The sequence below is a fragment of the Sturnira hondurensis genome, unplaced genomic scaffold, assembly GCF_014824575.4.
Source record: "Sturnira hondurensis isolate 20B ecotype Veracruz unplaced genomic scaffold, ASM1482457v3 Scaffold0007406, whole genome shotgun sequence".
Taxonomy (NCBI): Eukaryota; Metazoa; Chordata; class Mammalia; order Chiroptera; family Phyllostomidae; genus Sturnira; species Sturnira hondurensis.
The window spans coordinates 3,183,165-3,207,574 of record NW_028080037.1 but is presented as its reverse complement, the minus strand read 5'-3'; the positions used below and the strand labels follow the sequence as shown (position 1 = coordinate 3,207,574).

Genomic DNA, 24,410 nt, shown 5'->3' with positions numbered 1-24,410 from the left:
TCAGAGGTAGTACACTTTATTGACCAGGTTCTCTCCATGTTACAGCCTTCTGCAAAGCCAGACCCTGGACTCTGCAGCCACCCCGTCCACCAACCAGGGAAAGGAATGTGGCTCCCAAACATCCAAGGGCCTCAGAACAGCAGAGGTGGGGGGGAGGGCCTGCCAGTGGGGAACGGGGGAGGGGGCCAAAGCTGGGTGCAGGGCCAGTCACCCCGAGGCTCTGCCAGGCCTGACCAGCCCCTTACTCCCCCAGTTGAGGTTCACAGTGGTTCACAGTGAGACTGGCTTAGATTCAGCAGGGCAGTGGGGGGCGTCAAACAAACAGGTGCCCTCCACACTCCCCGTCCCCCCCAACCCCAGGGCCTGACTCACAGCTGGGAAGAGGGAGAAATAGAAAGTCCCCGCCCTGCTTCGTTCCTCCTTCCTTGGGACAGGGAAGCCCCTTCTCTCCAGGGGCAAAGGGTAGAAGCCCAGTTCCCCCTGACCTCTCCCAGGCTATTAGGAAGGGTCATTTACTCCTGGCTCAGAAGTTTCTAGAACATCTCAGTGATCTTGCCCACTGTTACCCCCAATTAGAAAAAGTGTTTGAAACCTGGGAGTTGACTGGGGCCCATCAAACCAAGTGGTAAAAAAACCTGGTAGGATCTTAGTTTAAAAATGTGGTGCTACCTTCGCTTGGAGGCCCCGGGAGACCAGAGGGACAGGCCCACGGCTCCTCCCCTGCCCAGGCAGCAGGGGGCAGCACGGGAACCAGGGCAAGATGCAGGAAGCAGAGACGCGAGGGATGTGGCAGGTTGTCTGCCCGTGCCGTGGGCCTGGGCTGCCCTCCGTGGGTACATCTGCCAGGCAGGCATGGGGCCTTGGCCCCGCTGGAGAGCCCAGGGCTGACTGTCAGGCCTTGTGGCAGCTGTTGCCCGGTGGCTCATTGTGGCCAACGGCACCACCCAGGGCGGGCTCGAGCGCCAGCATCTGCCGCTGCACCAGCCTGGTGTAGAGGCCGCCCTGGGCCAGCAGCTGCTGGTGGGTGCCCTGCTCCACCACGCGGCCCTTGTCCAGCACGACGATGAGGTGAGCCCGCTCCACCGTGCTCAGCCGGTGCGCGATGATGAGCACCGTGCGCTTCTGCATGTGGCCGTGGATGGCCTGCTGGATCTGGGGGGACAGGAGGGGCCGGCTCGTGGGATGCCACCTCGGCCACCCACCACCCACCCCACCAGCCTGGGCCCAGCTCTGCTGCCTTCTTGTGATGATTAACCTCTCTGAGTTCAGCTGCTCATTTGTGAAGCTGGGGCCTGCCCCCTGGGCTTCTGTCCATGGGGACAGAGCTCAGTGCCCAGCAACAGGGGTGGTGCCCTGTGAACAGCAGCTGGACCCCAGCATGGTCCTCTCCTGGTTTTCCTGCTGCCCCAGCCTCTGACCCTGGCGTTGGGCAAAGGTCACCGCCAGCCCTGAAGCTCATACCCAGAAAACCAGCACTTTGTTCCTCAACACCCCTCGTGGCCCAAATCCAACTCCTAGCAAATCCCGTAGCTCCCGTCCCGTTACCTCGCTCTGTCCCATCTCCCCACCTCTGCTGCCTTCCTGCCCAGCTCCCCGTTCCACTGCCCATATGAATTTAAAGGTGTTGCATCAGTTCTGCTCCATGGCCCCCAATGGCTTCTTGTTGCACTTAGGATAGAGCCCAAACTCCGCGGGGGGGCTTAGGGCTGGTGGCAGACGCATGACACTGCATTTGTCAAACCCCCCAGAAGGCCCCGCACAGCAGCGACGTCTAAGGTGGACCCAGGGCTGTAGTCAGTGACAATGCAGTGACACGGGTCCGTCAGTTGTAACAAAGGCGCCACGATCATGTGAAATGCTGACAATAAGACAGTTTGTGAGTGTGTGTGTGGGGGGGAATTCTCTGTACTTCCTGTTCAATTTTCTTTAAACCTAAAACTGCCCTAAAAAATAAAGCCGATTTATTTTTTTTAAGTCCAAACTCTTGATGAGGGCCCGAGGCACTTGTCTCCCTCTGGCTCTGTCCTCACCTCACCCCCTGGACCGGGCTGTGAACCTGCCCTGGGCCCCTTGGCACTTGCTGCCCTTAACCCTGGAACCTGGATCCCCCACCCACCCCCACCCCGTGTCCGCCTCCCCTTCCGGGTCTCCGCTCACGTGGTAGCTGCCGGCCCTGGTTCTGTCGCTGTGCCCTGCCGACTCTGGGCGCCTGTGACTCCGTCCCCAGCCGGCACTGAGAGGTGGCCTCGCTCCGGAAGGGCCTCCCCAGCACACTGCCCGGTCCCCAGGGTGACCCACCCACCCAAGTGCTCGGCGCAGCCAGGAGAGTCGGCTGTGTGTTCCAGCCAGCCCCGACCTCCCCGCTGAGAACGCTTACTAAACAGGGCTTATCGTCGAAACCCCTCTTCTGCCCCACGTGCGCGCGGAACAGCAGGGTCCGCCCCCAGCGCCCGGAAGCCCTCCCTCTGCTGCATTTGCCGACCAGCCCGTTGAGGGTTTTCCCTGCAGCCCTGACAGCAGCTACTGAGTAACCTCTGCTCCTGCAGCTTTCATTAGTGTCCAGCTGTTTCTCTGAGGCCACGGCGACCCCTCGCAGTGTCTCGGTCACGTCACTATTGCACTTTCCACGGAGTCTGAGTCTCAAATTGGACTCCCGATCGCATCCCTGTTTAGCGACTGTCTGCCCCGGAAGTGAAAACGCCATGGGGGCAGGGCCTTCAACTGGCTGCTCCGCCCACCGCTGCAGCCCCAGGGCCTGGGTCGTGCCTGGTGCCCACGAGGAGCGCGTCGACCACAGAGATGAGGGACACACAGGACTGGACCCTCAAACCGAAACACTCTCGTCGTCGAGGAACCTGGCGGTCTGGGAGAGCCCCCGGGCCCTTCCCAGCGTCAGCCCGCCGCCCACCACTCACCAGGTACTCGCTCTCTGCGTCCAGGGCACTGGTGGCTTCGTCCAGGATGAGGACCGGTGGGTTCCGCACCAGAGCCCGGGCCATGGCCACCCGCTGCTTCTGGCCGCCGGACAGCTGAGCGCCCTTCTCCCCCGTCTCTGCATGGCACAGGGTCCGGTGAGGGGGGGTGTGGTGAGGCCTGGCCCAGCGGAGGACAGCAAGAAGCTCCGCCCCCACTTTCCCTGCTGCCATGGACCGCGCCCTTCGGGAAGTGTGGTTCAAAGCACCGTCGCTGGAACTACCAACAGTTCCAAAACTCTCCAAAGGTTGCTCTGCCACTCTTGTGAGAGGCACGAGAGGCGTGTGAGATTACTGCTCCACACAAGGCGTACTAAGGTAACCATTTTTACCCATTAATTTGGTAAAACCCCAAATGTCTGGTAACACACCAAGCTGGGCTCCCCCATCTTCCAGGGGCACGCACGTTGGTGCGACCCCTGTGCTCCCAGGGATGGGCCACAGGGCACAGCGTCTCTCCGTCTCTCTGTGCTGTGCGCTGGTCCTCATTGCAAACGCACAGCCCTGAGCCAGCAAACCCAGCCCTGCAAATTCTCCCTACACGTCAGCTTCCCCATGCATAGCGCCTTAGGCTCAGGCGGTGCGCAACTCACAGAACTCCTGTTGCCAAAAAAAATAAGTGAACAACAAAGCCAAAATATCTACTCAGATGTCCATCAACAGGACACTGAGTGAATTATTTAGCAAGTAAATTATTACAGAATTTGTGAACTGGAATACCATGTAGCTGTTAAAAAAAAACCCACAAAATCCAAAGCAAGTAGAAGGAAGGAAATAATAAGGATCAGAGTGGAAGGAAACAAAACAGACCAAAAAAATAAAATAAAATTGAAAAGATCAATGAAACTAAAAGCTAGTTCTTTGAAAAGATAAACAACACTGATAAACCTTTAGCCAGAACTATAAAGAAAAAAGAGGCAGCCCAAATATAAAATCAGAAACGAAAGAGAGGTTACAGCTGACGGAGAAATACAAGGACTGTTAAAGAATGCTACAAACCACCTGACACCAATGCATAATATAGAAATAACACTACAAACAATTGATATGACAACAAATTAAACAACCTAGAAGAAATGGATACATTTCTAGAAACATACAACCTTCCAAGTCTGAACCTGAAAGAAACGGAAGGTCTGAACAGATTAGTAGCAATGAACCCGGAGCAATAATCAAAACACTCCCGACTACCAGGAGGCCAGGCCCCGAAGGCGTCACAGGTGGATGCCACCGGACGTTTGAAGAACTGACCCACGGCCTCCTCAAACAACTCCAAAAGGCCAAAGAGGCAGCTGCGCTTCCAACCTCATTTTGTGACACCAGCCAAAACCAAATATGTGCAAAAAGAAAATTACAGGCCCTGATAAACATAGATGCAAAAATTCTCAACAGAATAGGAGCAAACCAAGTTCAAGAGCGTTAGGCACCACAGTGAAGTGGGGTTTCGTCCCAGGTGGGGGGGGTAGTTCAGTACAAGTGAACCAACGTGACCCCAAACAGAGCCAGGGACACCTATGGCCACGTCACAGATGCAGGAGAGGCATCCGCCGTGCACACACACACACACACACACACACACACAGGGGGACGAGGCAGCGCTCCGGGCACCCATGACAAGGCCATAAGACACTGTGTTAACAAGCCACGTGCAGAGTATGAAGTTTGGGAACTAGAAAGAGGGTGTCATGACGTCCTAAATGCCACCGACTGGTTCACTTGAAAAAGTTCCTCGTGTGAACGCAGTCCCTGCACTGCGCGGCCTTCACCGTCCGGCAGAGGGCAGAGAAGAGTGGGGACCGGGAGGCCGCCCGGGGGTGGGGTGGGGGCAGTGCTGCGGGCTCGGGGCAGGTACCTACCTGTGTTGTAGCCGTCCTGCAGCTCCATGATGAAGCCGTGGGCGTTGGCCTTCTGCGCGGCCTCCACCACCACCTCGAAGGGCACGGCGGGCAGGCCGTAGGAGATGTTGTCGGTGATGGAGCGGGCAAACAGCACCGGTTCCTGGCTCACCAGGGAGACCTGGGGGGGGGGAGGGGCATGAGGGGCCGGGAGCGTGTCCAGCTGGCTGTCCCCAGGAACCTAGCCAGCCAGGGGTCTCAGGTCTGAGATCTGCTCAGGGCCTGCCCCCGCTGCTGCATCTCCCTGCCGCGGAGGAGGCTGCCTTCCGCACCAGCCCTCGGCCTCAGGGACCAACAGGCCAGGGCCGCTACCCTCGCTGCACTGGGCCTTGGAGAGAGCCCGCCGTCTGCCTGGCCCTGGGAAAACAGAGGGAAAGGGAAGGGGGAGCATCGTCGCTCTGTGAGTGAATCCAGTTCACGCCGGGAGGCAGGAGGGGACCACACAGCCCGGCCACCAGGGCCTGCCTCCCTTCTGTGACAACACTTTAAAGGAGCCATCCAACAGCGTCCCAGTTCCAGGAATTTAGCCAACAAAAACGGTAGCATGGAGCCAGCATCATAACATGGCAAAGAGCACAGTCACCATCGTCGTCATCGTCACCGACATCTAGTTGTCCATCAGTTGGGGGTTGGTTAAATAATTAAAGTGCACCCATAAAGTCGAATTGCCACACACACACAGAGTGTGATTCTATTTTTCTTAAACTATCTACGTGTCTTTATACAGTGATGTGTGTACATGGAGATAGAAGACGGGTTGGAAGAGATGTTTACTAAACTGCTAAAACCGGTGACTTCCACGGCGTGGAGTTCGGAAGGGGAGGTGGAGGGGAACGCCTGACTTCATTACCGATTTTCGGAATAATCAGTAGTCTGGTTAGATTGTTGCACTTTATTGCTTTGGGTTTATGACAATTAAAATGTTAAATTTAGCCTTGGCTGATGTGGCTCAGTGGTTTGACCACAGCCTGCAAACCAAGGGGTTGCTAGTTTGATTCCCAACCAGCGCACAACCCTGGTATGCGGGCCAGGTCCCCAGTAGGGGGCGCGCAAGAGGCAACCACACATCCATGTTTCTTTCTCCCTCCCTATCCCTCTCTAAAAAAGTATATAAAATAAAATCTATGACAAAAATAAAGAAAAGGTATTCAAGGAGGAAATCCAAGTGGGGAACACCCTTATGGAAAGGTAATTAGTATCTTTAGTCACGAGGAAAAGGCAAAAACCACAACGAGCTCCCTCTTGGGCAAAAACTCAGGACCAACCATGTTCCTTGTCTCATTATATTGAGTGTCTGAGCACGTTAACAGTAGCGAAGTCTGAACAGCGCCGGCGGGCAGTGGCCGGGGCGGCCGCCAACCCAAGACCACGTCTCAGCCATCTCCCCCAGGTCACGTGCACCCGGGTGAAATGATTTTGCAAACTGTGGCCTCTGCCACATCCAGAACTCTCCAGGGAGCCTTGGCGGGCCGACCCTTGGGCTCCCACCAATTTCCTGTGTGTGGGTGATGCCAACGGCGCCCCCTTCACTGCGGGCGGTTCTGGTGCAGCATGCAACCTGCACGCCAGTCCCGGGGTCACTGCACTTACGTCGGCGCTGCGGCACGGGCGGAGGCCCCTTTTCGGAAAGGGCCACTAAAAACCGTGTTGTCATAATAGCCTCCTTTACGCACTGGAGATGACGTCACTGTGGAGTCCCGGGAACACTCACCCATGGTGGGTGGGCTCGGCAGTGGCGCCACCAGCCCGGTGGCCGTAACTACTGACGCCAAGGAGGTGCCTGTGCGCCCCAGGGAACAGAGAGGAACTGGAATCCTCAGAATCGTTGGTATCAGCGCACACCAGAAAGCAGCCCAAATATCCGTGAAGAGCAGAAGGCAGAAATGGGGCATGACCAGTTTACACGGTGAGTTACCAACCAGGCACGACAATGAACGAACTACAACCACAGCCTCAGACTGATGACTCACAAATCACGTCCAGGGAAGGAGAAAGACACAGACAAACACGCCCGGCCCCTCGGGATTCCAGCCTGAAGTTCAAACCTCGGCAGGAGGCAGCTGCGTGGGCGGGGAGGCCCTCGGGGATGGTAAAGCGAAAAGCAAGAGAATGACAATGACTGGAAAAGCAGGCAAGGCGTTGCTCTTGGTGGGGTGCCCCCCCACCAGCACCAGCACTATTTCCTGCTCCGGCGGGGGGGGGGGTGCTCCGTGGGTGATTATTCTTTGGACCCCACGTGTGCCGGAGGCGAGAGAGAAGCTGGGACAGAGAAAGGGCGGAGGGGGCAGTGAAGGACCGCCACCTACCACGCGATGCAGGAACTTGTGGTCGTAGGCGCTGACCGGCTTTCCGTCCAGCAGCACACGGCCGCCCTCCAGGGGGTAGAAGTTCTCCAGGATGTTGACGCAGGAACTCTTCCCGCTGCCTGAGGGCCCAATGAGCGCTGTCACCTTGCCCGGGGACAGGCTGAAGGAGACGTTCTGCAAGGAACATGCAGGTGCGGTGTGGGGCCACGGGCTCCAGTGCTCTGGTCCCGGACACAGGTGGGTGCCCTTCCCAGCCCGTCGGTGACCCTCTGGCATGGCTGGGCACTGCTAGGTCCTGGAAGGCTGTCCTTTCCAGCGTCCATTAGCACTTTCATACTTGTGTCCTCTGCCAGCAACAGTCCATCCGCAGAGAGCCATCTGACTGGCTCCTGCTCCTGGTTCAGGTGTTAGCTCAAATGTCGCCTCCTCCTAGAAGCCCCCCTTGACTGTTAGATCACCCCTGCAGGTGACTCCATCACACCTCCCTTCTGGTAACAACCCCAACTACGCCTTCCCCAGCTACAGCCCAAACTGCCCGCTCGCAGGGACTCTGCCTTGCCCATTCCCGGCTGCACGGCCGTGGCCTGGCATGTGGGAAGCGTGTGGGGGCCGGAAGAGGCGGGATGAGGGAGAGGGGGATTTGGACAGGCCTCGGGCGCCCCTCTCACCTGTAGGACCTTGGTGTGGGGCCGAGTGCGATAGGTGAAGGTCACGTCCTCAAAGTCCACGCGGCCCTCCACGTGCTCAGGGGCCAGGTTCCCATCGAGCACCATTGTCGGCTGCCGGTCAATGAACTCGAACACCTTCTCGGCTGCCCCGACTCCTTGCATGAGGCCGCTGTAGACGGAGCCCACGGACTGCGGGGGGGGGGGCGNCCCCTGCAGGTGACTCCATCACACCTCCCTTCTGGTAACAACCCCAACTACGCCTTCCCCAGCTACAGCCCAAACTGCCCGCTCGCAGGGACTCTGCCTTGCCCATTCCCGGCTGCACGGCCGTGGCCTGGCATGTGGGAAGCGTGTGGGGGCCGGAAGAGGCGGGATGAGGGAGAGGGGGATTTGGACAGGCCTCGGGCGCCCCTCTCACCTGTAGGACCTTGGTGTGGGGCCGAGTGCGATAGGTGAAGGTCACGTCCTCAAAGTCCACGCGGCCCTCCACGTGCTCAGGGGCCAGGTTCCCATCGTGCACCATTGTCGGCTGCCGGTCAATGAACTCGAACACCTTCTCGGCCGCCCCGACTCCTTGCATGAGGCCGCTGTAGACGGAGCCCACGGACTGCAGGGGGGGGGGCGGGAGACGTGTTCCTGCCCCACCGAAACCCCACGCCAGGGACGCCCCTGCCCCAGGTGCCAGGAGATGAAGCGGTGCGGAGACGGCAAGGACGCAGCGTCAGTTCTGGGGGGCTGTGCGAGGCCTCTGGGGCCCCATCTCCCCGTTAGTGACAATGAGGAAAAACGAGGGCAGAAGCAGTAAACACTGATTCAGTAGGAGCCAGAGGCTGGCGGCTGTGGGAGTTAAACCTCAGCGATGCCCCGCAGCGTGCCCCGGGAGAAAGCACGGGGTCCGGGGGGGGGGGGGTTACTATGGTGGAAGAGGAAGGTAGCCTTCCTCCGTCAGCTGCCAGTGTTGGGCCATTTCAATGAGAAAAAATGGGTCTTAATTTACACCTCTCCTTGGGTAAAAAATATATATACATATGGATATAGTGCACAATATAAGTGTTGATAATGATGGTGCATTTTGCACAGCACTTTGGGTATGCTGCCAGGTGGGTTCTGTCCTTGTCCCCTTTTCCCCTGAAGAGGAAACAGCAGCCTGGAGAGCTCAATTACCTTCCCTCAAGACCCGCGGCTGGGAAGTGGCAGGGCCAGGACTCGAACCCAGGCTCGCCTGGCTCCCGGGCTCAGGCCCTGGCGTCCTGTGACTGGGCTGATGAATTGAGGCAGGCAATGTTAGTATCAGGGTCACGGTTCTTTTTTCCTTCCTTTCTTTTCTAAAATTTTATTTTTTAGAAAGGGGAAGGGAGGGAGAAACATCAATGTGGGGTTGTCTACTGGGATTGGCCCGCAACCCAGACATGTGCCTGACTGGGAATTGAACCGGCAACCCTTTGGTTGGAAGGCCATTGCTCAATCCACTGAGCCACACCAGCCAGGGCTCTCTTGGCATTTTTAATTGAAATTATACAGGTTTCAGATGTATAATTCTATAATACGTGATCTGTACATTGTATTATGTGTTAATTCTGTAATACGTCATCTATATATTGTATCGTGTTCACCATCTCGTGAGCATTTTCTGAAATAGTCTTTGTTGCTGTCACTTGTTAGTTTATTATCATTATGGGTATTATGGTGTTCTCCGCCCTACCTACTTTAAAAGAAAGCCCCACACCCCTCGGACCCTGGAGCACCCCATTTAGACCCCCCTTCCCCACACACCGTCTCTCCCCGCTGGACCCCGCCCCCCCAGCCAGCCCCTCACCTCCATGCAGTCTCCGAGGACAAACTCGTAGATAATGAAGGAGATGAGGTTGCCGCTGGTCATCTGCCCGGAGATGACGAGGTGGCCCCCGTAGTAGAGGATGCTGACCTGGACCACCAGCAGCGTGAGCTGGGGGCGGAGGGAAGTGGGCATTGGCGGTGGGAGGCTTGGCTCACACATTCCCGGCCCCCAGGCTGCGGGGCGGTGAGGGCAGCCGTGGGCACTAAGCTCCCAGCCGTAACCCAAAATTATGGCGCAGAGGGCCTCCCTCCCACAGGCTGGCACCTGTCTGTCACTCACACAACCCCCCTTGGGGAGTTTTCTCTGCAAAGGTCCCCAGCAAGATCAGGCCAGGGCCTGCTTGGGAAAAAAGCTTTCTCTGTGCGGCGCCCCCACACACAGCAGACCCCACACCCTCCATGGGGTCGAGCAGGAGCTGTAAGTCCTTGGGAAGAGCATGGATCAGAGAGGCTGAGTTCACAGGCCTGGGTTGCACAGCAAGCCAGGCAGAGCAGGGTGGCGAGGCCTGTGTTTCCTCGCCCTGCCAGCTTCCATAAAGAAGGGATGTCCGGGCACCCTCTCCTCCCTCCCCGTCCAGCGCCTGGGGGAGTTCCTGGGGGGAGTGGGAACAGCACGCATGACAACTCATTTGGGGTTCTCCCAGTCCAAAAGGCACCTCTGGCGGTGGACAGACTGCCGAGCGGCCAGCTGAGCCGGATTTCAGGCCCCTTCTCCATCCTGGCTGGGTACTTTCCAGGGGTAGCCTGCCCTTGGGGGCACCAGACAGTCCCTGTCCCCTCGTTCCCCTGTGGACCACCCGCTCCTCCTTCCCCTAAACTCCAAACCCCCCTTTTCCTAGCCGAGCTGCTTCCCAGGAGCTGCCCTCCCGGATGAGGCCCGCAGACACAAAAGGGTCCACGTGCCACCCCCCCCCCCCCGCTCCTTCCGGGAGGGGCTGTACTCACCATCCCCCCCCGGAACTGAGTCAGACACTCTAACTGGGCACATGTGGTGGTGACATAGGACCCACCAGCACGTGGCCGCGGGGTGACTCCTGCCCTGGCAGGGTGTTTCCCTGGCAGAGAAGAGGGCTCCGCCGGACCCCAGGGGCAGAGACCCCGCAGGGACATTCACCAGGAACCTGCATTCTTTCCCGGAAAGCTTCTCTGGCCATAAGCAGAGAGCTGGGACAGAGTAAGGTCAAGTGCAGCCAGCCTGACACCCACGCGCAAGGCCCCGGGCTAATGCCCTGGAGCGAGAGACCCTCATCTGCGGGTCCCACCCTCTGCTCGCCCCCTGTGGCGGGTCCTGCCCGGGGCCAGGGGCACGTACCCCGTTGCCCCAGACGTAGTACATGTAGGCGGCCGCCTCCTTCCTGTTCAGCTTGTACACCTGCTGCAGCTTCCGCGAGTACACCTCCGCCTCCTCCTCCTCGTTGGCGAAGCTCCGCACGGTCTTCATGGCGCTGATGGTCTCCTCTGCCGTGTTGCTGGCCCTGGCCAGGGCGTTCTGGACCTCCTTGGAGAGCCTCTGGGGCAGGAACAGGGGCAAGAAGGAGGAGGCCCCACGCTGACAGCCTCGCAGTCTACCTGAGTCCCCAGGCCCCGCTACGCTGTTCTGCCCTTAGATGGTGCCCTCTGTGCAGGGAGTTCCAGGGACAGAAGGATGAGACGCAGGTCCCCTTCTCCCTGCTCCCCTTCCAGCTCGACTGGATGGGCAGAGTGGACAGACTTCAGCCCGGTGCTGGGGGTGAGCGCCCCAGGACCCCGCTCCGGAGGGATGGGGCGCTGACCGTGAACTCACGCTCAGTGTTCAGAGGAGGTTTTTACTGACCACACGGGTTTCGGGGACCCTTTCAGCAAAAGGGCCCCCACACCCACTGCAATGACGTAAACGCAGTGACGTAAGCAAGCGCAGTGACGCGGACAGGCACGCAGGTTGCGCGCTGCACCAGAACCGCCCGCTGTGAAGGGGGCGCCGTGCACGTCACCCACACTCGGGAAGTCGGTGGGAGCGGGAGGGTCGGCGCGGAGCCTCCAGAACTCGCAGCCAAGCTCTGGGAGGTGGCGGAGGGCCCGGGCCGTAAAATCTGCTCTGCCTGGATGGTGTGGGTGGGGTGGCTGACACTTGGTTCCGAGGGTCTGACCCCCAGGCTGCTGCCCACCTGAACTCTGGAAGCGCAGCCTGGGCGGCGCAACTCAGGCTTTGCCGAAGGCACCGCACCGAGGTCGGCCAACCAGCCAGGGAGGCTGCCCGAGAGGCCCTGCAGGGACCAGGCGCACCGGTCCCCTGACCTTTGAGCCCCGCACAGCCGTGGGAGGCACGCAGTGCGCCCCACACCTGGGGGCCTGGCCGTGCCTTGAGTCACAGCTGGCTGTGACAGCCGTGGGTGGGCAGCGTGTGGCTTGCCGCCATGGCTGGGTGGCGACAACATTCAGCACTTCCAGGTATGGGAAGAAGGCCCTGCCAGACTGGACTTGCTGCCGTCCTGGAGGCGGGGCCTGAGGTGTGCACACAGGCCTGCCCGGGGGGAGCCGCGGGGTTTCCTGCCCTGTCCCAGGGGCTGGGCTGGCAGGAAGGCAGGAAGGGCGGGGCGGGAGCGCAGGAAGGGAGCGGGCTGCGGCTCGGCGGGCATATTCACTGTTCCTGCTCTGGACAAAAACAGGGAGGCCGGTGACCCGTGAGAGGGCCCCTTGCGGGCTAGGGGCCTCCCCCAGAAAGTGACACGCGGCTTGTGGGGAATGGAGGCCTTTAGGGGCTGGCCACCTGCACAGCCCTCTGCCCTGGAGGAGCCCTCCCCACCCGGGTCTGGGGAAGGGCCCTACAGCGGTCCCCACCAGCCTCAGTCCTTGAGCTCAGGGGCAGGCAGGGGCCTGGCTCACCACCTTCCCTTCCCTGCAGACACCCTGCTGTGGGCTGTCTGGAGGGTTAGCAGCCTGCCAGTACCTGCCCGATGGGCGGGGCCGCACCCCAGGGCCCACCCCACCCCCGCCCCATGCCAGGCGTACACACTCTACGGAAAGCACGCTTCAGGCAGAGCGAAAACCCAAGTTCTCTCAGGGGCCTATGCTGTCCGGCCCCCACCACCGCCCTGCCTGCGCTTTCTTTCCTGGCCCCAGGATCCCGGCACCAGCCTCGCCTAGGCTCCTCCAGCACCCGTCTCCACCCCAGGGCCCTTGCCCTGGCTGTGCCCCCCCTAGCGCGTGCTTCCTGGAGGTACTGCAGATGCCTGAGTCTCCACTCAGAGGTCCCCTTCTCAGAAGGATCTACTTAAAGCCGCAACCGCCCCCAATCCGTCTCCCCATCACTCCACTCTCCTCCTTAGCACTCGCCTCTTTCACCGCCCGATGTGTTGCTATTACTGCCATTGCTATAAACCGTCCTCTGTCCGTGGGTCTGGGTGGTCAATGAATGTTTACTGACTGACAAGGCCTTCGCTGGCCCCCGGCCGGAGTCCCTTTCAGGGCCACAGGGCCTGCAGGGACAGGCAAGCCTACCTTGTAGTACTTGCCATAGATGTCGGACACCATCATGATGATGGGGAAGCCCATGAAGGTGACCAGGGAGAGCTGCCATGAGAGGCTGAACATGAAGACCACCACGCCCGTGACCTTGACCATGTTCCGAAGGAAGATGTTGATGTTCTGGGAGACCAGGTCGCTGACCATGGTGGTGTCCGAGGTGAGGCGGGAGATGAGATCCCCTGGAACACAGGAGGCTCAGCTCCCGCTGCGGCAGTGCGGCCACTGCGGGCGGGGCGGGGGACACTAGGAAGCACCTGAGAGATCAGGCCTCCCCTACCTTCTGGGGGGTGGGGAGGGGAAAAGGGTCAGTGCCCCCTTGAGGCTTGTCTGAGCCTGGCCCTTGTCACCAGCCCTTGTGACATTAGGTCCCACCACATGGAGGGCAGGGATGAGACTCAGGGCCATACGAGTTGTTGGGACCGAGCTGGGGCCAGAGCTGTGACCCCTTCTCGTCACCAGCAGGGGGTGACGCCTCTCTTTCCTCACAGAAGTAACAGTCGGGGCTGCCGGAGGAGGCAGGCACTGAGGCCCTTTAACCAGCTGCTGGGCACTGGGCCATGAGATTCCCAAGCCCATGGGGCGACTGCTACTATTGTTCCCATTTCAGGGATGAGAAGACAGAGCCCGAAGGCTGTTAGTGAGCAGTGGGACCAGGGCCTGGACCCACGCTGGTCTATCTCAGAGCCTGGGATCTTGGCTGGACACTACACTGCCCTGCCCTGCACCCCCACCCCACTCACCCCATGGCATCTGGGCCCTTGAGGCCACAGGCGTGGGCAGTCCTGGCCCTTGTGGTTCCCAGAACGCAGTGGGAAGCAAGGCCTTGGCCGCTGCAGGGACCTCGGGTGGTCTGGCCAGGGTCCTACAGTGGCCACAACTCACACCAAAACCTTGGCCAGCCGGCCGGCTCCCCAGGGCTCAGGCCATCCACAGGCCCAAGCCCGCCTCCTGGGATGAGTCCATCCTGAACCGAGCGGTGAGAAAAGCCAGTGGGGAGGAGACCACCAACGTGCCTGCCTATTTCCTCAGCATGAGGGGAGCCCACCCTGGTGGAGCCCGGCCCCAGGTCACCCGAGGCCCCGGGCGGGGGCACCAACCTGTGCGATTCTCGTCAAAGAAACTTGTTTCCTGAGACACCAGCGAGCGGAAGAGACAGTTTCGGAGGCGAATGTTCAGTCTGGCAAATATGAGGGTAAAAATGCCACCCCGAATACCTGCGGCAAATGAGCTAATTGCAGATAAGAGACATTATACATAGCACGACGTCCTTCCGACAACCGGCGACCAGCCCACCGCCCCTCCCGCCCCTGGCAGGCCTGAGCCCCTCTGGGGGTGGAGGTGGGCAGGACCCGACCCCGCTCCCAGGGCTAGTCCCCAGCTGGAGCCCCCTAAGGGGGAGGCAGAGACAGGGCTGTGCTTACTGGGGGCAACAACCCCAACTTTGCCAGCCAGGCGCCGTTCCTTGTGGAAAAGCAGACAAGGCTAGCCTTGTTCCCACTTGGAAAACAGCCAGGGCGGTGCTGGGGAGGGGGGACCCTGGAGGAGGGTGTGGATCCGCCAAATGCACCTCTGTGCTGAGCCAGTGTGGTGGTGGGTTACTATGGTGACCGGCTGAGGGGCAGGCCCACCAGGGACGTTTCTGGGGCTTCTCTGGCTCATTTTCCCCTTGGAGCTGCCCCTGACCTCAACTCCCACGGTCAGCCTGGATGGGGGGGGTGTTGGGCGTGGGGTGGCCAGCTGGCTACCTGCCAAGGGCCAGCAGACACATGACGACGACAGCCGTGCTGAATTGCTCCATGCTCTTCTGGATGACGATGCCGTCGATGGCCCGGCCGGTGTAGTAGGGGAGGAAAGTCTCTCCTGCCGGGAGACGGGGCGCTCAGGGGGCGTCTGCAGCCTGGGGTCCCGGGCCTCCCCTGGAAGTGAAACTTCTCTTCCCACCCTGGTGGGGTCGGAGAGGGGGCACCTGTGTGGCTACATGCCCCCCCTTTTCCATGAGGGACACAGGAAGCATGGGCTCTTCAGTCTGTCCCCACTCACCACCAGGCCCAGAGGCTGGGTGGCATTTCGTGCGCTCAAAGTGGGTGCAGACTCGGAAGTGGGTGGTTGTCACCTGTCTTACGGCTGAGGCGAGGGAAGAGGAAAAGCTGCAATGACAGGGACGTTCGGCCAGGCTGACCACCACCGAAGTCCACTTCCTTCCAGTTCCAAGCATGCTGGGGACGACCACCTGGCTGGAGCCGGGCACCCAGTAGGCGCTCAAGGCCAGCGAGACAATGAATCATGGGTGGCTCTAAGTGATCCGCTCAGGCGAGCAGTGAAGCCTTCTATGGGGTTCTGGCGCCCTCTGCTGGTGTTGGCCCAGGGACCGCAAGGTGGCAGCCTAGAGGGCCTTGTCCCTGGGGTCCTTGGTCATCCGCAGGGGAGGAAAGGTCAGCGAGCTCCGGCGCGTTTTGACCCTAGCAAGCACATTCACGGAGCCCCAACGAGCCACGGGCGCCATGCTAAGCCGACCCTCTCGTCTGTCTGCACCCAAACCACAGGAAACCGTCCAATCCATCAGCAAATCCTTCCAGCTCCCCCTTCAACATACTTCCAGAATCCTGCCACTTTTACCGCCTCTACTGCCCCACCCAGTCCCGGTGGCTGACCAGGCCTGGGCTGCCTCTGAGGCAGCCCGTGTCTCCCTGCTCCCGCCCTCCCTCCGGCCGGCCTCCTCTCCACCCCGTGGACAGCGGAGCCCGTGACACGAAAGTCGGGTCTCAGGTCAAAACAGTTCCACGGCTCCCGTCTCCTCCAGGGCAACAACAGTCCAGTCTTCCCAGCGGCTAACGGCGTCCTGCCTGATCAGGCCCCTGCGGCTCATCCACTTCTCCCCCTCGGCCCCTCACTCGCTGCCCCAACCAGCCGGCCGCCCGGTGAGTCCTTTGACAGCCGGGCACCTTCCTGCCTCGGGACCTCTGTCGGGGGCAGTGTCACCCCAGACATGGGCTCCTTCGTCTCTCTCCAACCTCCAACACCTCCCAGTGACCCAGCAGCCATAGGATTGTCGTGCTCCCCATTTTACAGCTGAGGAGACTGAGGCTAAGAGAGAGTAAGTCACTCGTCCAAGGGTATGTAGTTGGGTTGCCATGAAATTTCAGTTAATAGGAGATACTCAACACTAAAAGTAGCCATTTCCCCCAGTGGGCAGTTCTCCTTTTAGATTATCAGGAAAAGCTGGGCCCCCCTGGATGCTGGTTGATTGAAAATTAAGTGATAATCACCCCAGTACCTAACTTGCGGGAAGTGCTCACTTTTGCCAGGTGCCGCGCTTCCTCTCACCGGGTTCTCCCAGCCAGCCGGATGAGCCCCCATTTCCCGACCAGACTGAAGCTTGGCGCGGTTGTGTAAATTTGCCTGAAGGGATCAGGGAAGCTGGGGGCCTGACCTCAAATTAGACCCCTTAACCTCCACCCAGTCCTTGGGTGCCCGCATCTGCTCAGCCGTATTGTCAGGACACCTGTATTCCCCGAGTGCATGCCAGCTGATGGCAAGGCCCTGGCAGGGGCAGAAACAAGGTCCAGGGGCGACAGCCTGGTCATGCGCTCGCTCATTCAGAGAGCTCGCCTCTCCGCCAGGTATTGTGGGATCCAGGGTGAGTCAGATCCAGCTCCTGCCCCCGAGGAGCTCGGGGCCTGGGAGGGGAGGCAGGAGATCAGGCTCACGGTTTTCACGTCACCAATACTATTACAGTCGGGAAAATCTGAGAAGGCTTCTCGGAGGAGGGGGCGTTTGGGCCTGAGGCATGAGTAGGGCAAACACCGGGTAAATGGAGAGGGCCGTGCCAATACTCGCAGGTGCTGGTGTGCACCGGGAACTTTCTGTGTGCCCGGGTGTCCGAGGTGTTGCTCTCCTAGCTCGCTGACCCCAGTGTCCCCCAGTGTGCGGGTGCCCTTCTTACCCTGCTCTACAGATGCCTCGTCCCAGACAGAGGTGCAGTGACTTGCCTAAAATCACACGGCAGTTAAGGGGCTGGGCCGAGAGGGCGCGGGGAGGGCGGAGTGAGGGCTACAGCTGCAGGACCGGGCCTGAGCTGGGGTCCGCCTGTCCTTTTCCAGAATGCTCTGGGCTGTGCCACTCCCAGACGTTGTCCCTACAAGTTAAATATGTGACAACCCCTCACAGCCAACGTTCCCGAGCACGTGCCATGCAGTACCCGCCTCTGAACCTGTCCTTTTCCTGTTTTTATTCCAGCTTTTCAACCCCTTCAGGGGAGATGTGAGATCACTTGCCACAGTCACGCAGCCAGAGAAGGGGCAGGGCTGGGTTGGAACCCAGCCCCAGGAACCAAGTCCCCAAACCTGTGGCTTTCACCTACAAAGTCACCTGCCACGTCACCTGCCCACCCATGAGGCTAAGTGGTGCTTTCAGACCGAGTGGACCCCCAGGGACAAATGCACAGGACATCTCCTGGGCACATGTGACCGAAACTGAAGTGTCTCGAAGCCACACTTAATCTTAGCAGAGACAGCACACTCAGGTGGTCTCTAGCCCATTCTGCCTCACGGCCGGAGAACACCTGGTCCCACAGGTGCGGCTTCCAGGGATTCATCCCACAGGTGCACCTGATAGGCAATGCCATGGGTGAGGTTACTCTCCGTGAGGGAAGAGGACTCACAAGTCCAACCACAGGGGACTCACGAAATACGTGGTGGTGTGACCACATAGTGGAGCATCACGCCCCCAAATGAAACAACAAGGCACTGAGTGGGAAAATTCCAGAACACGTTGGTAAGTGAAAAAAGCAAGACACAAACCAGAGTCTAAGGGAGGGGGCGAGTAACGGCTTCTTCTCTGTTTGGAGCCACAGAAGGATACAGTGGAAAAAAATAAAAAGGAGGAGGAAAAAAGGGTACAGTGGAAACGCATACAAGAGATGAATCGAAGTGGCCTCCTGCCGGCTCGGAAGTCCCCGGAACCTGTCCCTACATTAGCTCTGGAGGATCAGGGCAGTCAGAGGCAGGTGGAGGAGTGAAACTCTCCATGTTTACCTTTTGTATCGATTTGATGTTTGAGCCATGTAAGTAAATCTGACATTTAAGAGGGAGGAGGCGGCCCTAGAAAGTGGATCTCCTGGGTGCCCGCCAGGCCCCGCGGCGCCCACTTACCCAGAGCCGCGATGATGAGGAAGAAGGAGGCGGCCACGAGGAAGGCCATGTCGGGCTTGGTGTAGGACAGCAGCTTCCGGAGCGTGGCCCCGGACGCCTGCTCGGGCGCGGGCTGGTCCTCCCCGGGGAAGCCCTCGGCCTCGGCCTCAGCCTCGGCGCCGGCCGCCGGCTCCAGGGCCTTGCCGCCCGGCCGCACGGTGGACAGCAGCCACCAGAGCAGGAAGGAGGCGGTGAGCGAGATGTAGGTCCACACGAAGAGGGCCCAGAACCACGGGTCCCGGACGGGCCTGCGGACCTCGGAGAAGAGCAGCAGCTTCGCCATGGTGTAGATGCCCGCGAGGAGGCACACGAAGGCGATGACCGTCCACGAGGCCCGCAGCCGCCGCGGCCCCAGGGTGCCGTTCTTGGCCACGCCGATGGTGGCCCCCAGCAGCAGGCAGCTGCGGTACAGGCAGGCGGCCCAGAGGTCCAGCACTGAGTCAAAGATGTTGAAGTGGCGGAGGTCCTCCAGCAGGCTGCGGTCCGGGTGGCTGAAGATGTAGAGGGCTGTGGTCACGCCGATGTCTATGCTCATGAAGGCCAAGGTCGCCGCCGCCGCCTTCCACAGCTGCATCCTGCTGGCTGGCGCTGGGCGGGCCCAGGAGCAGGGGGTACAGGCTCCAGCTCACGGGGGCACAGCCATGGTCTGTGGGGCGAGGGGTTCCGGTTTGCTACTGGCTGGCTGTGTGACCTTAAGCAAGTCACTTGGCACCTCTGAGCCTCAGTTTCCTCATCTGTAAAGTGGCAATGACAAGAGAACTGATTTCACAGAGGTGTTGGGGAGATTCCCATTCATTCCAGGACTGTTTATGGAGCGCCCTCTGGGGGCCGGACTCTGTCCTTTGCACTTGGGGATTTAACACAGAACGCAGATTAACAGTTGACACAGTGATGCTAGCAACAGACCATACACAGAAGAAGCAAAAGATACAGTGTGTCACAGATGAGGGCTGGGGGAGAAGAGGGTCGGGTAGGGATGGAGGACCATGGCAGGGTGAGGGTGATTTCAAATAGGGGATGGCAGTCAGGGAGGGCGGGGCCGTGAAGGTAGCACCTGGGCAAAATTGGAGGAGGCGAGGGTGTCCGCCATGTGGCTGTGCGGGGTAAAAACTCTGCAGGCGGAGGGAACAGACGGTGCCACAGCCCTGAGGCGGGACTGTGCCAAGGGGCTTGAGGGGGCGAGGAGGCCCCCTGAGGTAGGGGAGTGCAGGGTCAGGGACCTAGGGGACCTCGCAGACGAAGGTGATAAACAGTTGCTGTGTTCACTACGACCGTTGTTACTGCTTATCTCTCCAAACCTGTTTTGTCACTTGTAAAACATCAGCGCGAACATCAGTTCTGGGCTCGGTGCCTGGCATGTAATAGTGGCTGCTTGTAATCACCACATACAGTGGGTGCTTAATAAGTGCTTGCTCACTTCTCTCCTCCCCAAATAAGCCTTTACCTTCTTAGACCTGGAGGGGGTGGCTGCAGGCTCTCGAGGGACCCAGGGGCTTTCCCATCTGCCCAGAGGTTTCCAGAATCTTTTCTTCCAGCCCAGGCTGACCCTCACCCCCAGCTCTAGGCCCTTTTGGTTTTCTGGAGCTTGATGTCTGCTTTGTCTGAAGCACCCCCCAAAATGGAGCCCCTCGGGACTCAGCCGGGGCCTGGGGGCCCCCAGGAGCTACAGGGACGCTGTGGGATGTGGGTCCGGTGGAGTGAGTTTGCGAGTGGGCCTGGGCTGGGCTGCGCCTCTGAATGCTGCCTCTTGACTTGGCCTTTTCTTCCTGGGGTCTTTGTCATCCATTTGCAAAATGGGCAAAGCTCTGCGGTCCCCAAGCAGAGGGGTGAGGTGTGGGGCAAGGGGAGGGGCCCCTCAGTAGAGCCTGGGGAGAGGGGCCAGACTGTGAGATTGTCCCCCACCACTCTGGTGCCCAAACCAGTGACAGAAACCCCACAAAATGCCATGGAGCCGGTGTTCCCACATCCCTACCTACAGTGGGGGAAACTGAGGCACAGAAAGGCCAAAGCATATGCCCCATTATCTCTCTGCCAGCAACTGCCCAGGCCAGGACCCGAGCCTGCCTGTGAAGGACCCCGGCACCTGACTCCCCAGCCTGGCCCACGGCCAGCGCCCTGAGGCTGCCTGCAGAGCAGTGATACAACCCTGCCCCTGGGGCCTGCCTTTGGATCCCTGTGTACTTCACAGGCATTCGCTCATTTAACCCTCCCCCACCCCCGGGAGCTCCATGAGATGTGAGCTGTTGCCACCCCCGTTTAGCAGGGGGAGAAACTGAGGCTCAGAGCAGTCACTGACTTGCCTGAGACCACGGAGCCGGTGAGGAGCGGAGGTGGGATGTAAACCCTGAACCACCCAGCTCCAGAACCTGGGCTCCCCACCATGAGGCTAAACGCTTGTCCACAGAACAAGCGCTCAACGGGGAGGGTTCGTTGAAGGAGAGCAGAGTCTGTCCCTGAGCGGGGCGGCCAGCAGTGACAGCAGGGACGAAGGCCACAAGGGCAGTGACGACGGCTGACGCTCATGGGACAAAGCTGACCTGGCCCCAGTCTAAGGGACACACTCGAGTCACTGAGCACGAGAATCCTGTGAGGCAGATTCTGTTGTTACCCACATTTTACAGTTGAGAATGTTGAGACACAGAGAGGCTAAGCTGCCTGCCTGAGGTTGCACAGCTCAGAAGTGGCCTAGGGGAATGTGAACCCAGGCTCGCAGAATTCCAAAGTCTGTGCGCCCAACTCCAAAGTCCTAACCCTTCCAACAGTCTCTCCTAATGACGCGGAGTGCGGTTCGGGGAGCAGAGAAGACTCAGGGGTGCAATGGTCCCCAAGCCCAGCCCCGCCTGTACCCCAGCACTCCAGGCAGGCTTGAATCACCCCAGGGAAGGAGGTCGCCTTGGGGGCACCTTCCCCTCCAAGGGAAGCCAGGGTTGAGTGGGACCAAGGACAGGGGAGGGAGCAGAAGTGGGGACAGTGGACAGACCCCCTGCCAGCCCGTGCTCCACCCCTCCCCTAGCTGAGCTGCCGCTTCAGCTCCTGCCTGCTGCAATGCAGAGGCCAGGGAGCCCGTGAGTGGGTGAGCGTGAGTTGGAGCCCAGGGAGGGCTGCTGCTGGCCGGCTGCCGCACCGGGCCTCCTGGTCAAGCCGAGGCCGGACGGCAGCTCGGCTCCCCTCTTGGTGGGCACGGGGAGTCCCTTTGCCCCCAAAAAGGAGCTGGGGTTCAGAACTGGGGTTCAGATCTGTCAGACCAGTGCAGGGGCTTGGCTGGCTCCCCCCGCCCCCACCCTAGTCACTGGGGGGACTTCCTTCTGACACCCCTCTGCTGTCGACCCCACTGGACAGCCACCCACCCGGGAGTCCCAGTTGTTTCTCTCACTGAAGTCAAAAACCCTTTGCACTCCAGCCTCACAGACTACTGGAACCACGTTTCAGAGACAGGGAGGCAGAGGTCCAGGCGGGGAGGCTCATCTGGAGTCACCAGGCAAGCCCGAGGCAGAGTAGCAACAGAACCGGGGCCTCAGTGCCCAAGTGCTGAGTCCTCCTGCCCAGGCTCTGATGGAGCAGAATCCAGCTCGGGTCGGGTTACAGCCCTGGCTGGAGACAGGCTACTCTGTTACTTTTCAAGTTACTGAGCAGCAGAGTAAAGGGGACAGGATGAGGACCAGAGGACTGCTGGGGGCATGTCCCTTCTCCTTCTGCCTCACCTGGAGGACTCAGCCAGGTGCAGCCAGAGGGCAAATCATGGGCACATGGGTGATGTGTGACCCAAGGGACAAGGATGAGGTGGTGGCCAGAGGTCAGAGAAGACACCACCTAGGGCTTGACATGGCCCAGGACACCAGGGCCACTCGCCTTGACCCCAAATACAGGACTAGCCAAGGACCCCATCCCCACGGGGGTCCCATCAAAACAAAGGCTCTTCTTCCTGGTAGAAGAAACTGCGGTTGGGGCACCTCCAGCCCTCAGTGCACAAGAGGAAAGTCTGGAACAGCCAGGAGATAATAAGTAACAACTGTGATTGCACCCACAGCAGTTACTGTTTCGGGAGTGTTACTGAGTGCAAGCCAATGTGCTCAGGAACTCCTCGCCCAGCCCAGGGCAGGAGGGCAGCCCTCACAGTGCTACCCCCATTTCACGGATGGGGGTCGGGGGCTGGGGGAAGTTGACACGCAGAGATTAGGCAAAGGCAGAACCGAACCCCAGCACTTCACTCTCTGGGTGGGCCCTGGGCCCAGACTAAAAGGAAAGGGTCCTGATGGATACGGGTGGCCCGACCGGTCAAGTTCATCCGAAACCTGATGAACTTTTCACCACACTCGGTGAGTCACAGCCCAGTGGCGGAAAGGACGGTCCATTGCTGGGTGACCAGTGGCTGACCGAGGCCAGGTGTGTGGGACAGTGTCACTGTGTGGTCTTCGGACACATGGCCAGGACGGGGCTGGTCCTCAGCGCTCCATCCTGGCTCTCCCCATTGTGGAGCCCGCCCCATCCCTGCTGGGACTTGAAGGTTGTTCCAGGTAACTCGTGGCCCCAGGGGAGGCAAATTGTGGAGCTATCATGGCCTTCCTACCAGCCTCCTCTTGTCACCTGGCCTCTGTCCCAGCTAAAGAAGGAAACAGAGGCCAGCCTATCTCTGGGGTGGGGGGAGACAACGGGGCAGAGGGCAGGTCTGGGGAGAGGGCACCCTGTTTTAGCAGAGGCACAGAAATCAGAGAGGGCCCCAGAACCCACAGGCCTTGCTGACAGGGTAGATGCATGGGGGGGGGGGCTCGGCAGCTGCAGCCCATCAGCCGGCTGAGCAGATGGAGGCTAGGTAGGTGTTCGCCAAGGTCGGTGGGCCCAGGAGGTGCTTAAGGGGTGCGAGCTGGCTCCACTTGAGGGCAGGGTCGGGGGCATTCTCAGAAAACGAGCCAGTCCGATCGTGGGTGGATGGCCATTCCAGAATCCTCCCCCAAGGCATTCCCACCATTTTCTAAGAGGCAGCAGCGCTTGAGGGGTTAAAAAAATGCAACATTCACCCTGCAGCCTTAGAAGGGATGCTGCAGGAACGGTGAGGGGGTGCGGGGGCGGGGAGAGGAGGTGGGTGGAGCTGGGACCTGCGTCTGCGGGCGCAGGGGTACCCGGGCGGGGCCCGAGGAGGCCCTCAGGAGGCTCCTGCCTTCACCGGAGATGCCCACTGCACCGGAGGGCAGGGGGGCCCAGGCGCTCCCAGCCTGCGCCTCGCTTGGCACCTGGGCCTGGAAGGGACCCCGGTCGGAGATCCCGGGCGCCACGCTCTTACCTGTTACCTTACCTGGCACCAAGTGAGCCGTGAGGAGGGGGCGCAGAGGACTCGGGGCTTCAAGGGCGCAGACCCCGCACCGCTTATTGGAGACTGCGCCCAGCGCTGCGTTCGCCCTGCTGCGTTCGCCCTGCGGCGTCCGCTGCGCTCGGCTCCTCCTGCCTCCGGACCGGCTGCGCCGCTGCAAGGTCGGAGCCAAGAGGCCGGCTGACAGGCGGGGCGGAGCCTAAGGGGGCGGGGTCTGAGATGGCGCCCGCCCACCTGCGACGAGCCCCGCCCCACTCGCTCAGCAGCCCTTTGCGTTCGGCAATGGCCTCGCAGGCTGGGGGCGCCTGTTTTTCATGGGGCCTTTTTCTTTGGAGGGTGGGGGTTATGATCCTCATGGATTGATTGATCGATTCATTAATCGATTCATTCATTCGTCCATCCAGCCACCCAGCATATACATATCTAGCACCTACTATGTGTCCTGCACCGTTTTAGGAATTCGAGATAACGAGGAAGCAAGATTTCTGCCCTTCTGGAACTGACATTGTGATGAGGGACGCCGGTGATACAGCTAGTAAATAAGCCAATTATATATGTTGGAAAAGAAGCATTTTATGGAGAAAAGTAGAGCAGAGAGGGCAGGCAGCACCATGACCGAGTGACTGCTGGGTGCTGGGCGCCTGGAATGCCGCTGTGCGGGAAAAAGGCAGAAAACTCCCACCCTTCTGGAAGTGGGGACAGCAAATCAGCAAGTAAAATACACAGGACAGTCTC

General features: G+C 59.9%; 1 protein-coding gene across 4 annotated transcripts; it reads right to left on the bottom strand.

The window, feature by feature from the left end:
- ABCB9 (ATP binding cassette subfamily B member 9) lies at positions 1-23,838 on the bottom strand. Of its 4 annotated transcripts, none has more exons than XM_037051960.1 (12): positions 23,649-23,838; positions 18,332-19,104; positions 14,927-15,041; positions 14,279-14,409; positions 13,155-13,360; positions 10,990-11,187; positions 9,658-9,786; positions 7,842-8,030; positions 7,174-7,347; positions 4,829-4,988; positions 2,916-3,052; positions 1-1,152 (listed from the first exon to the last, which is right to left on the bottom strand). In XM_037051960.1, the coding sequence occupies exons 2-12, from the start codon at positions 18,942-18,944 to the stop codon at positions 892-894; spliced, it is 2,313 nt and encodes a 770-aa protein (XP_036907855.1). In that variant the 5' UTR covers positions 18,945-19,104; positions 23,649-23,838; the 3' UTR covers positions 1-891. The 4 variants fall into 4 exon arrangements, with proteins under 4 accessions (XP_036907855.1, XP_036907856.1, XP_036907854.1 ...); XM_037051961.1 differs by lacking the exon at positions 7,842-8,030 and adding an exon at positions 8,260-8,448 and having other exon boundaries at positions 23,661-23,838; XM_037051959.1 differs by having other exon boundaries at positions 23,661-23,838.
- Between the last annotated feature and the right edge of the window lie 572 nt (positions 23,839-24,410).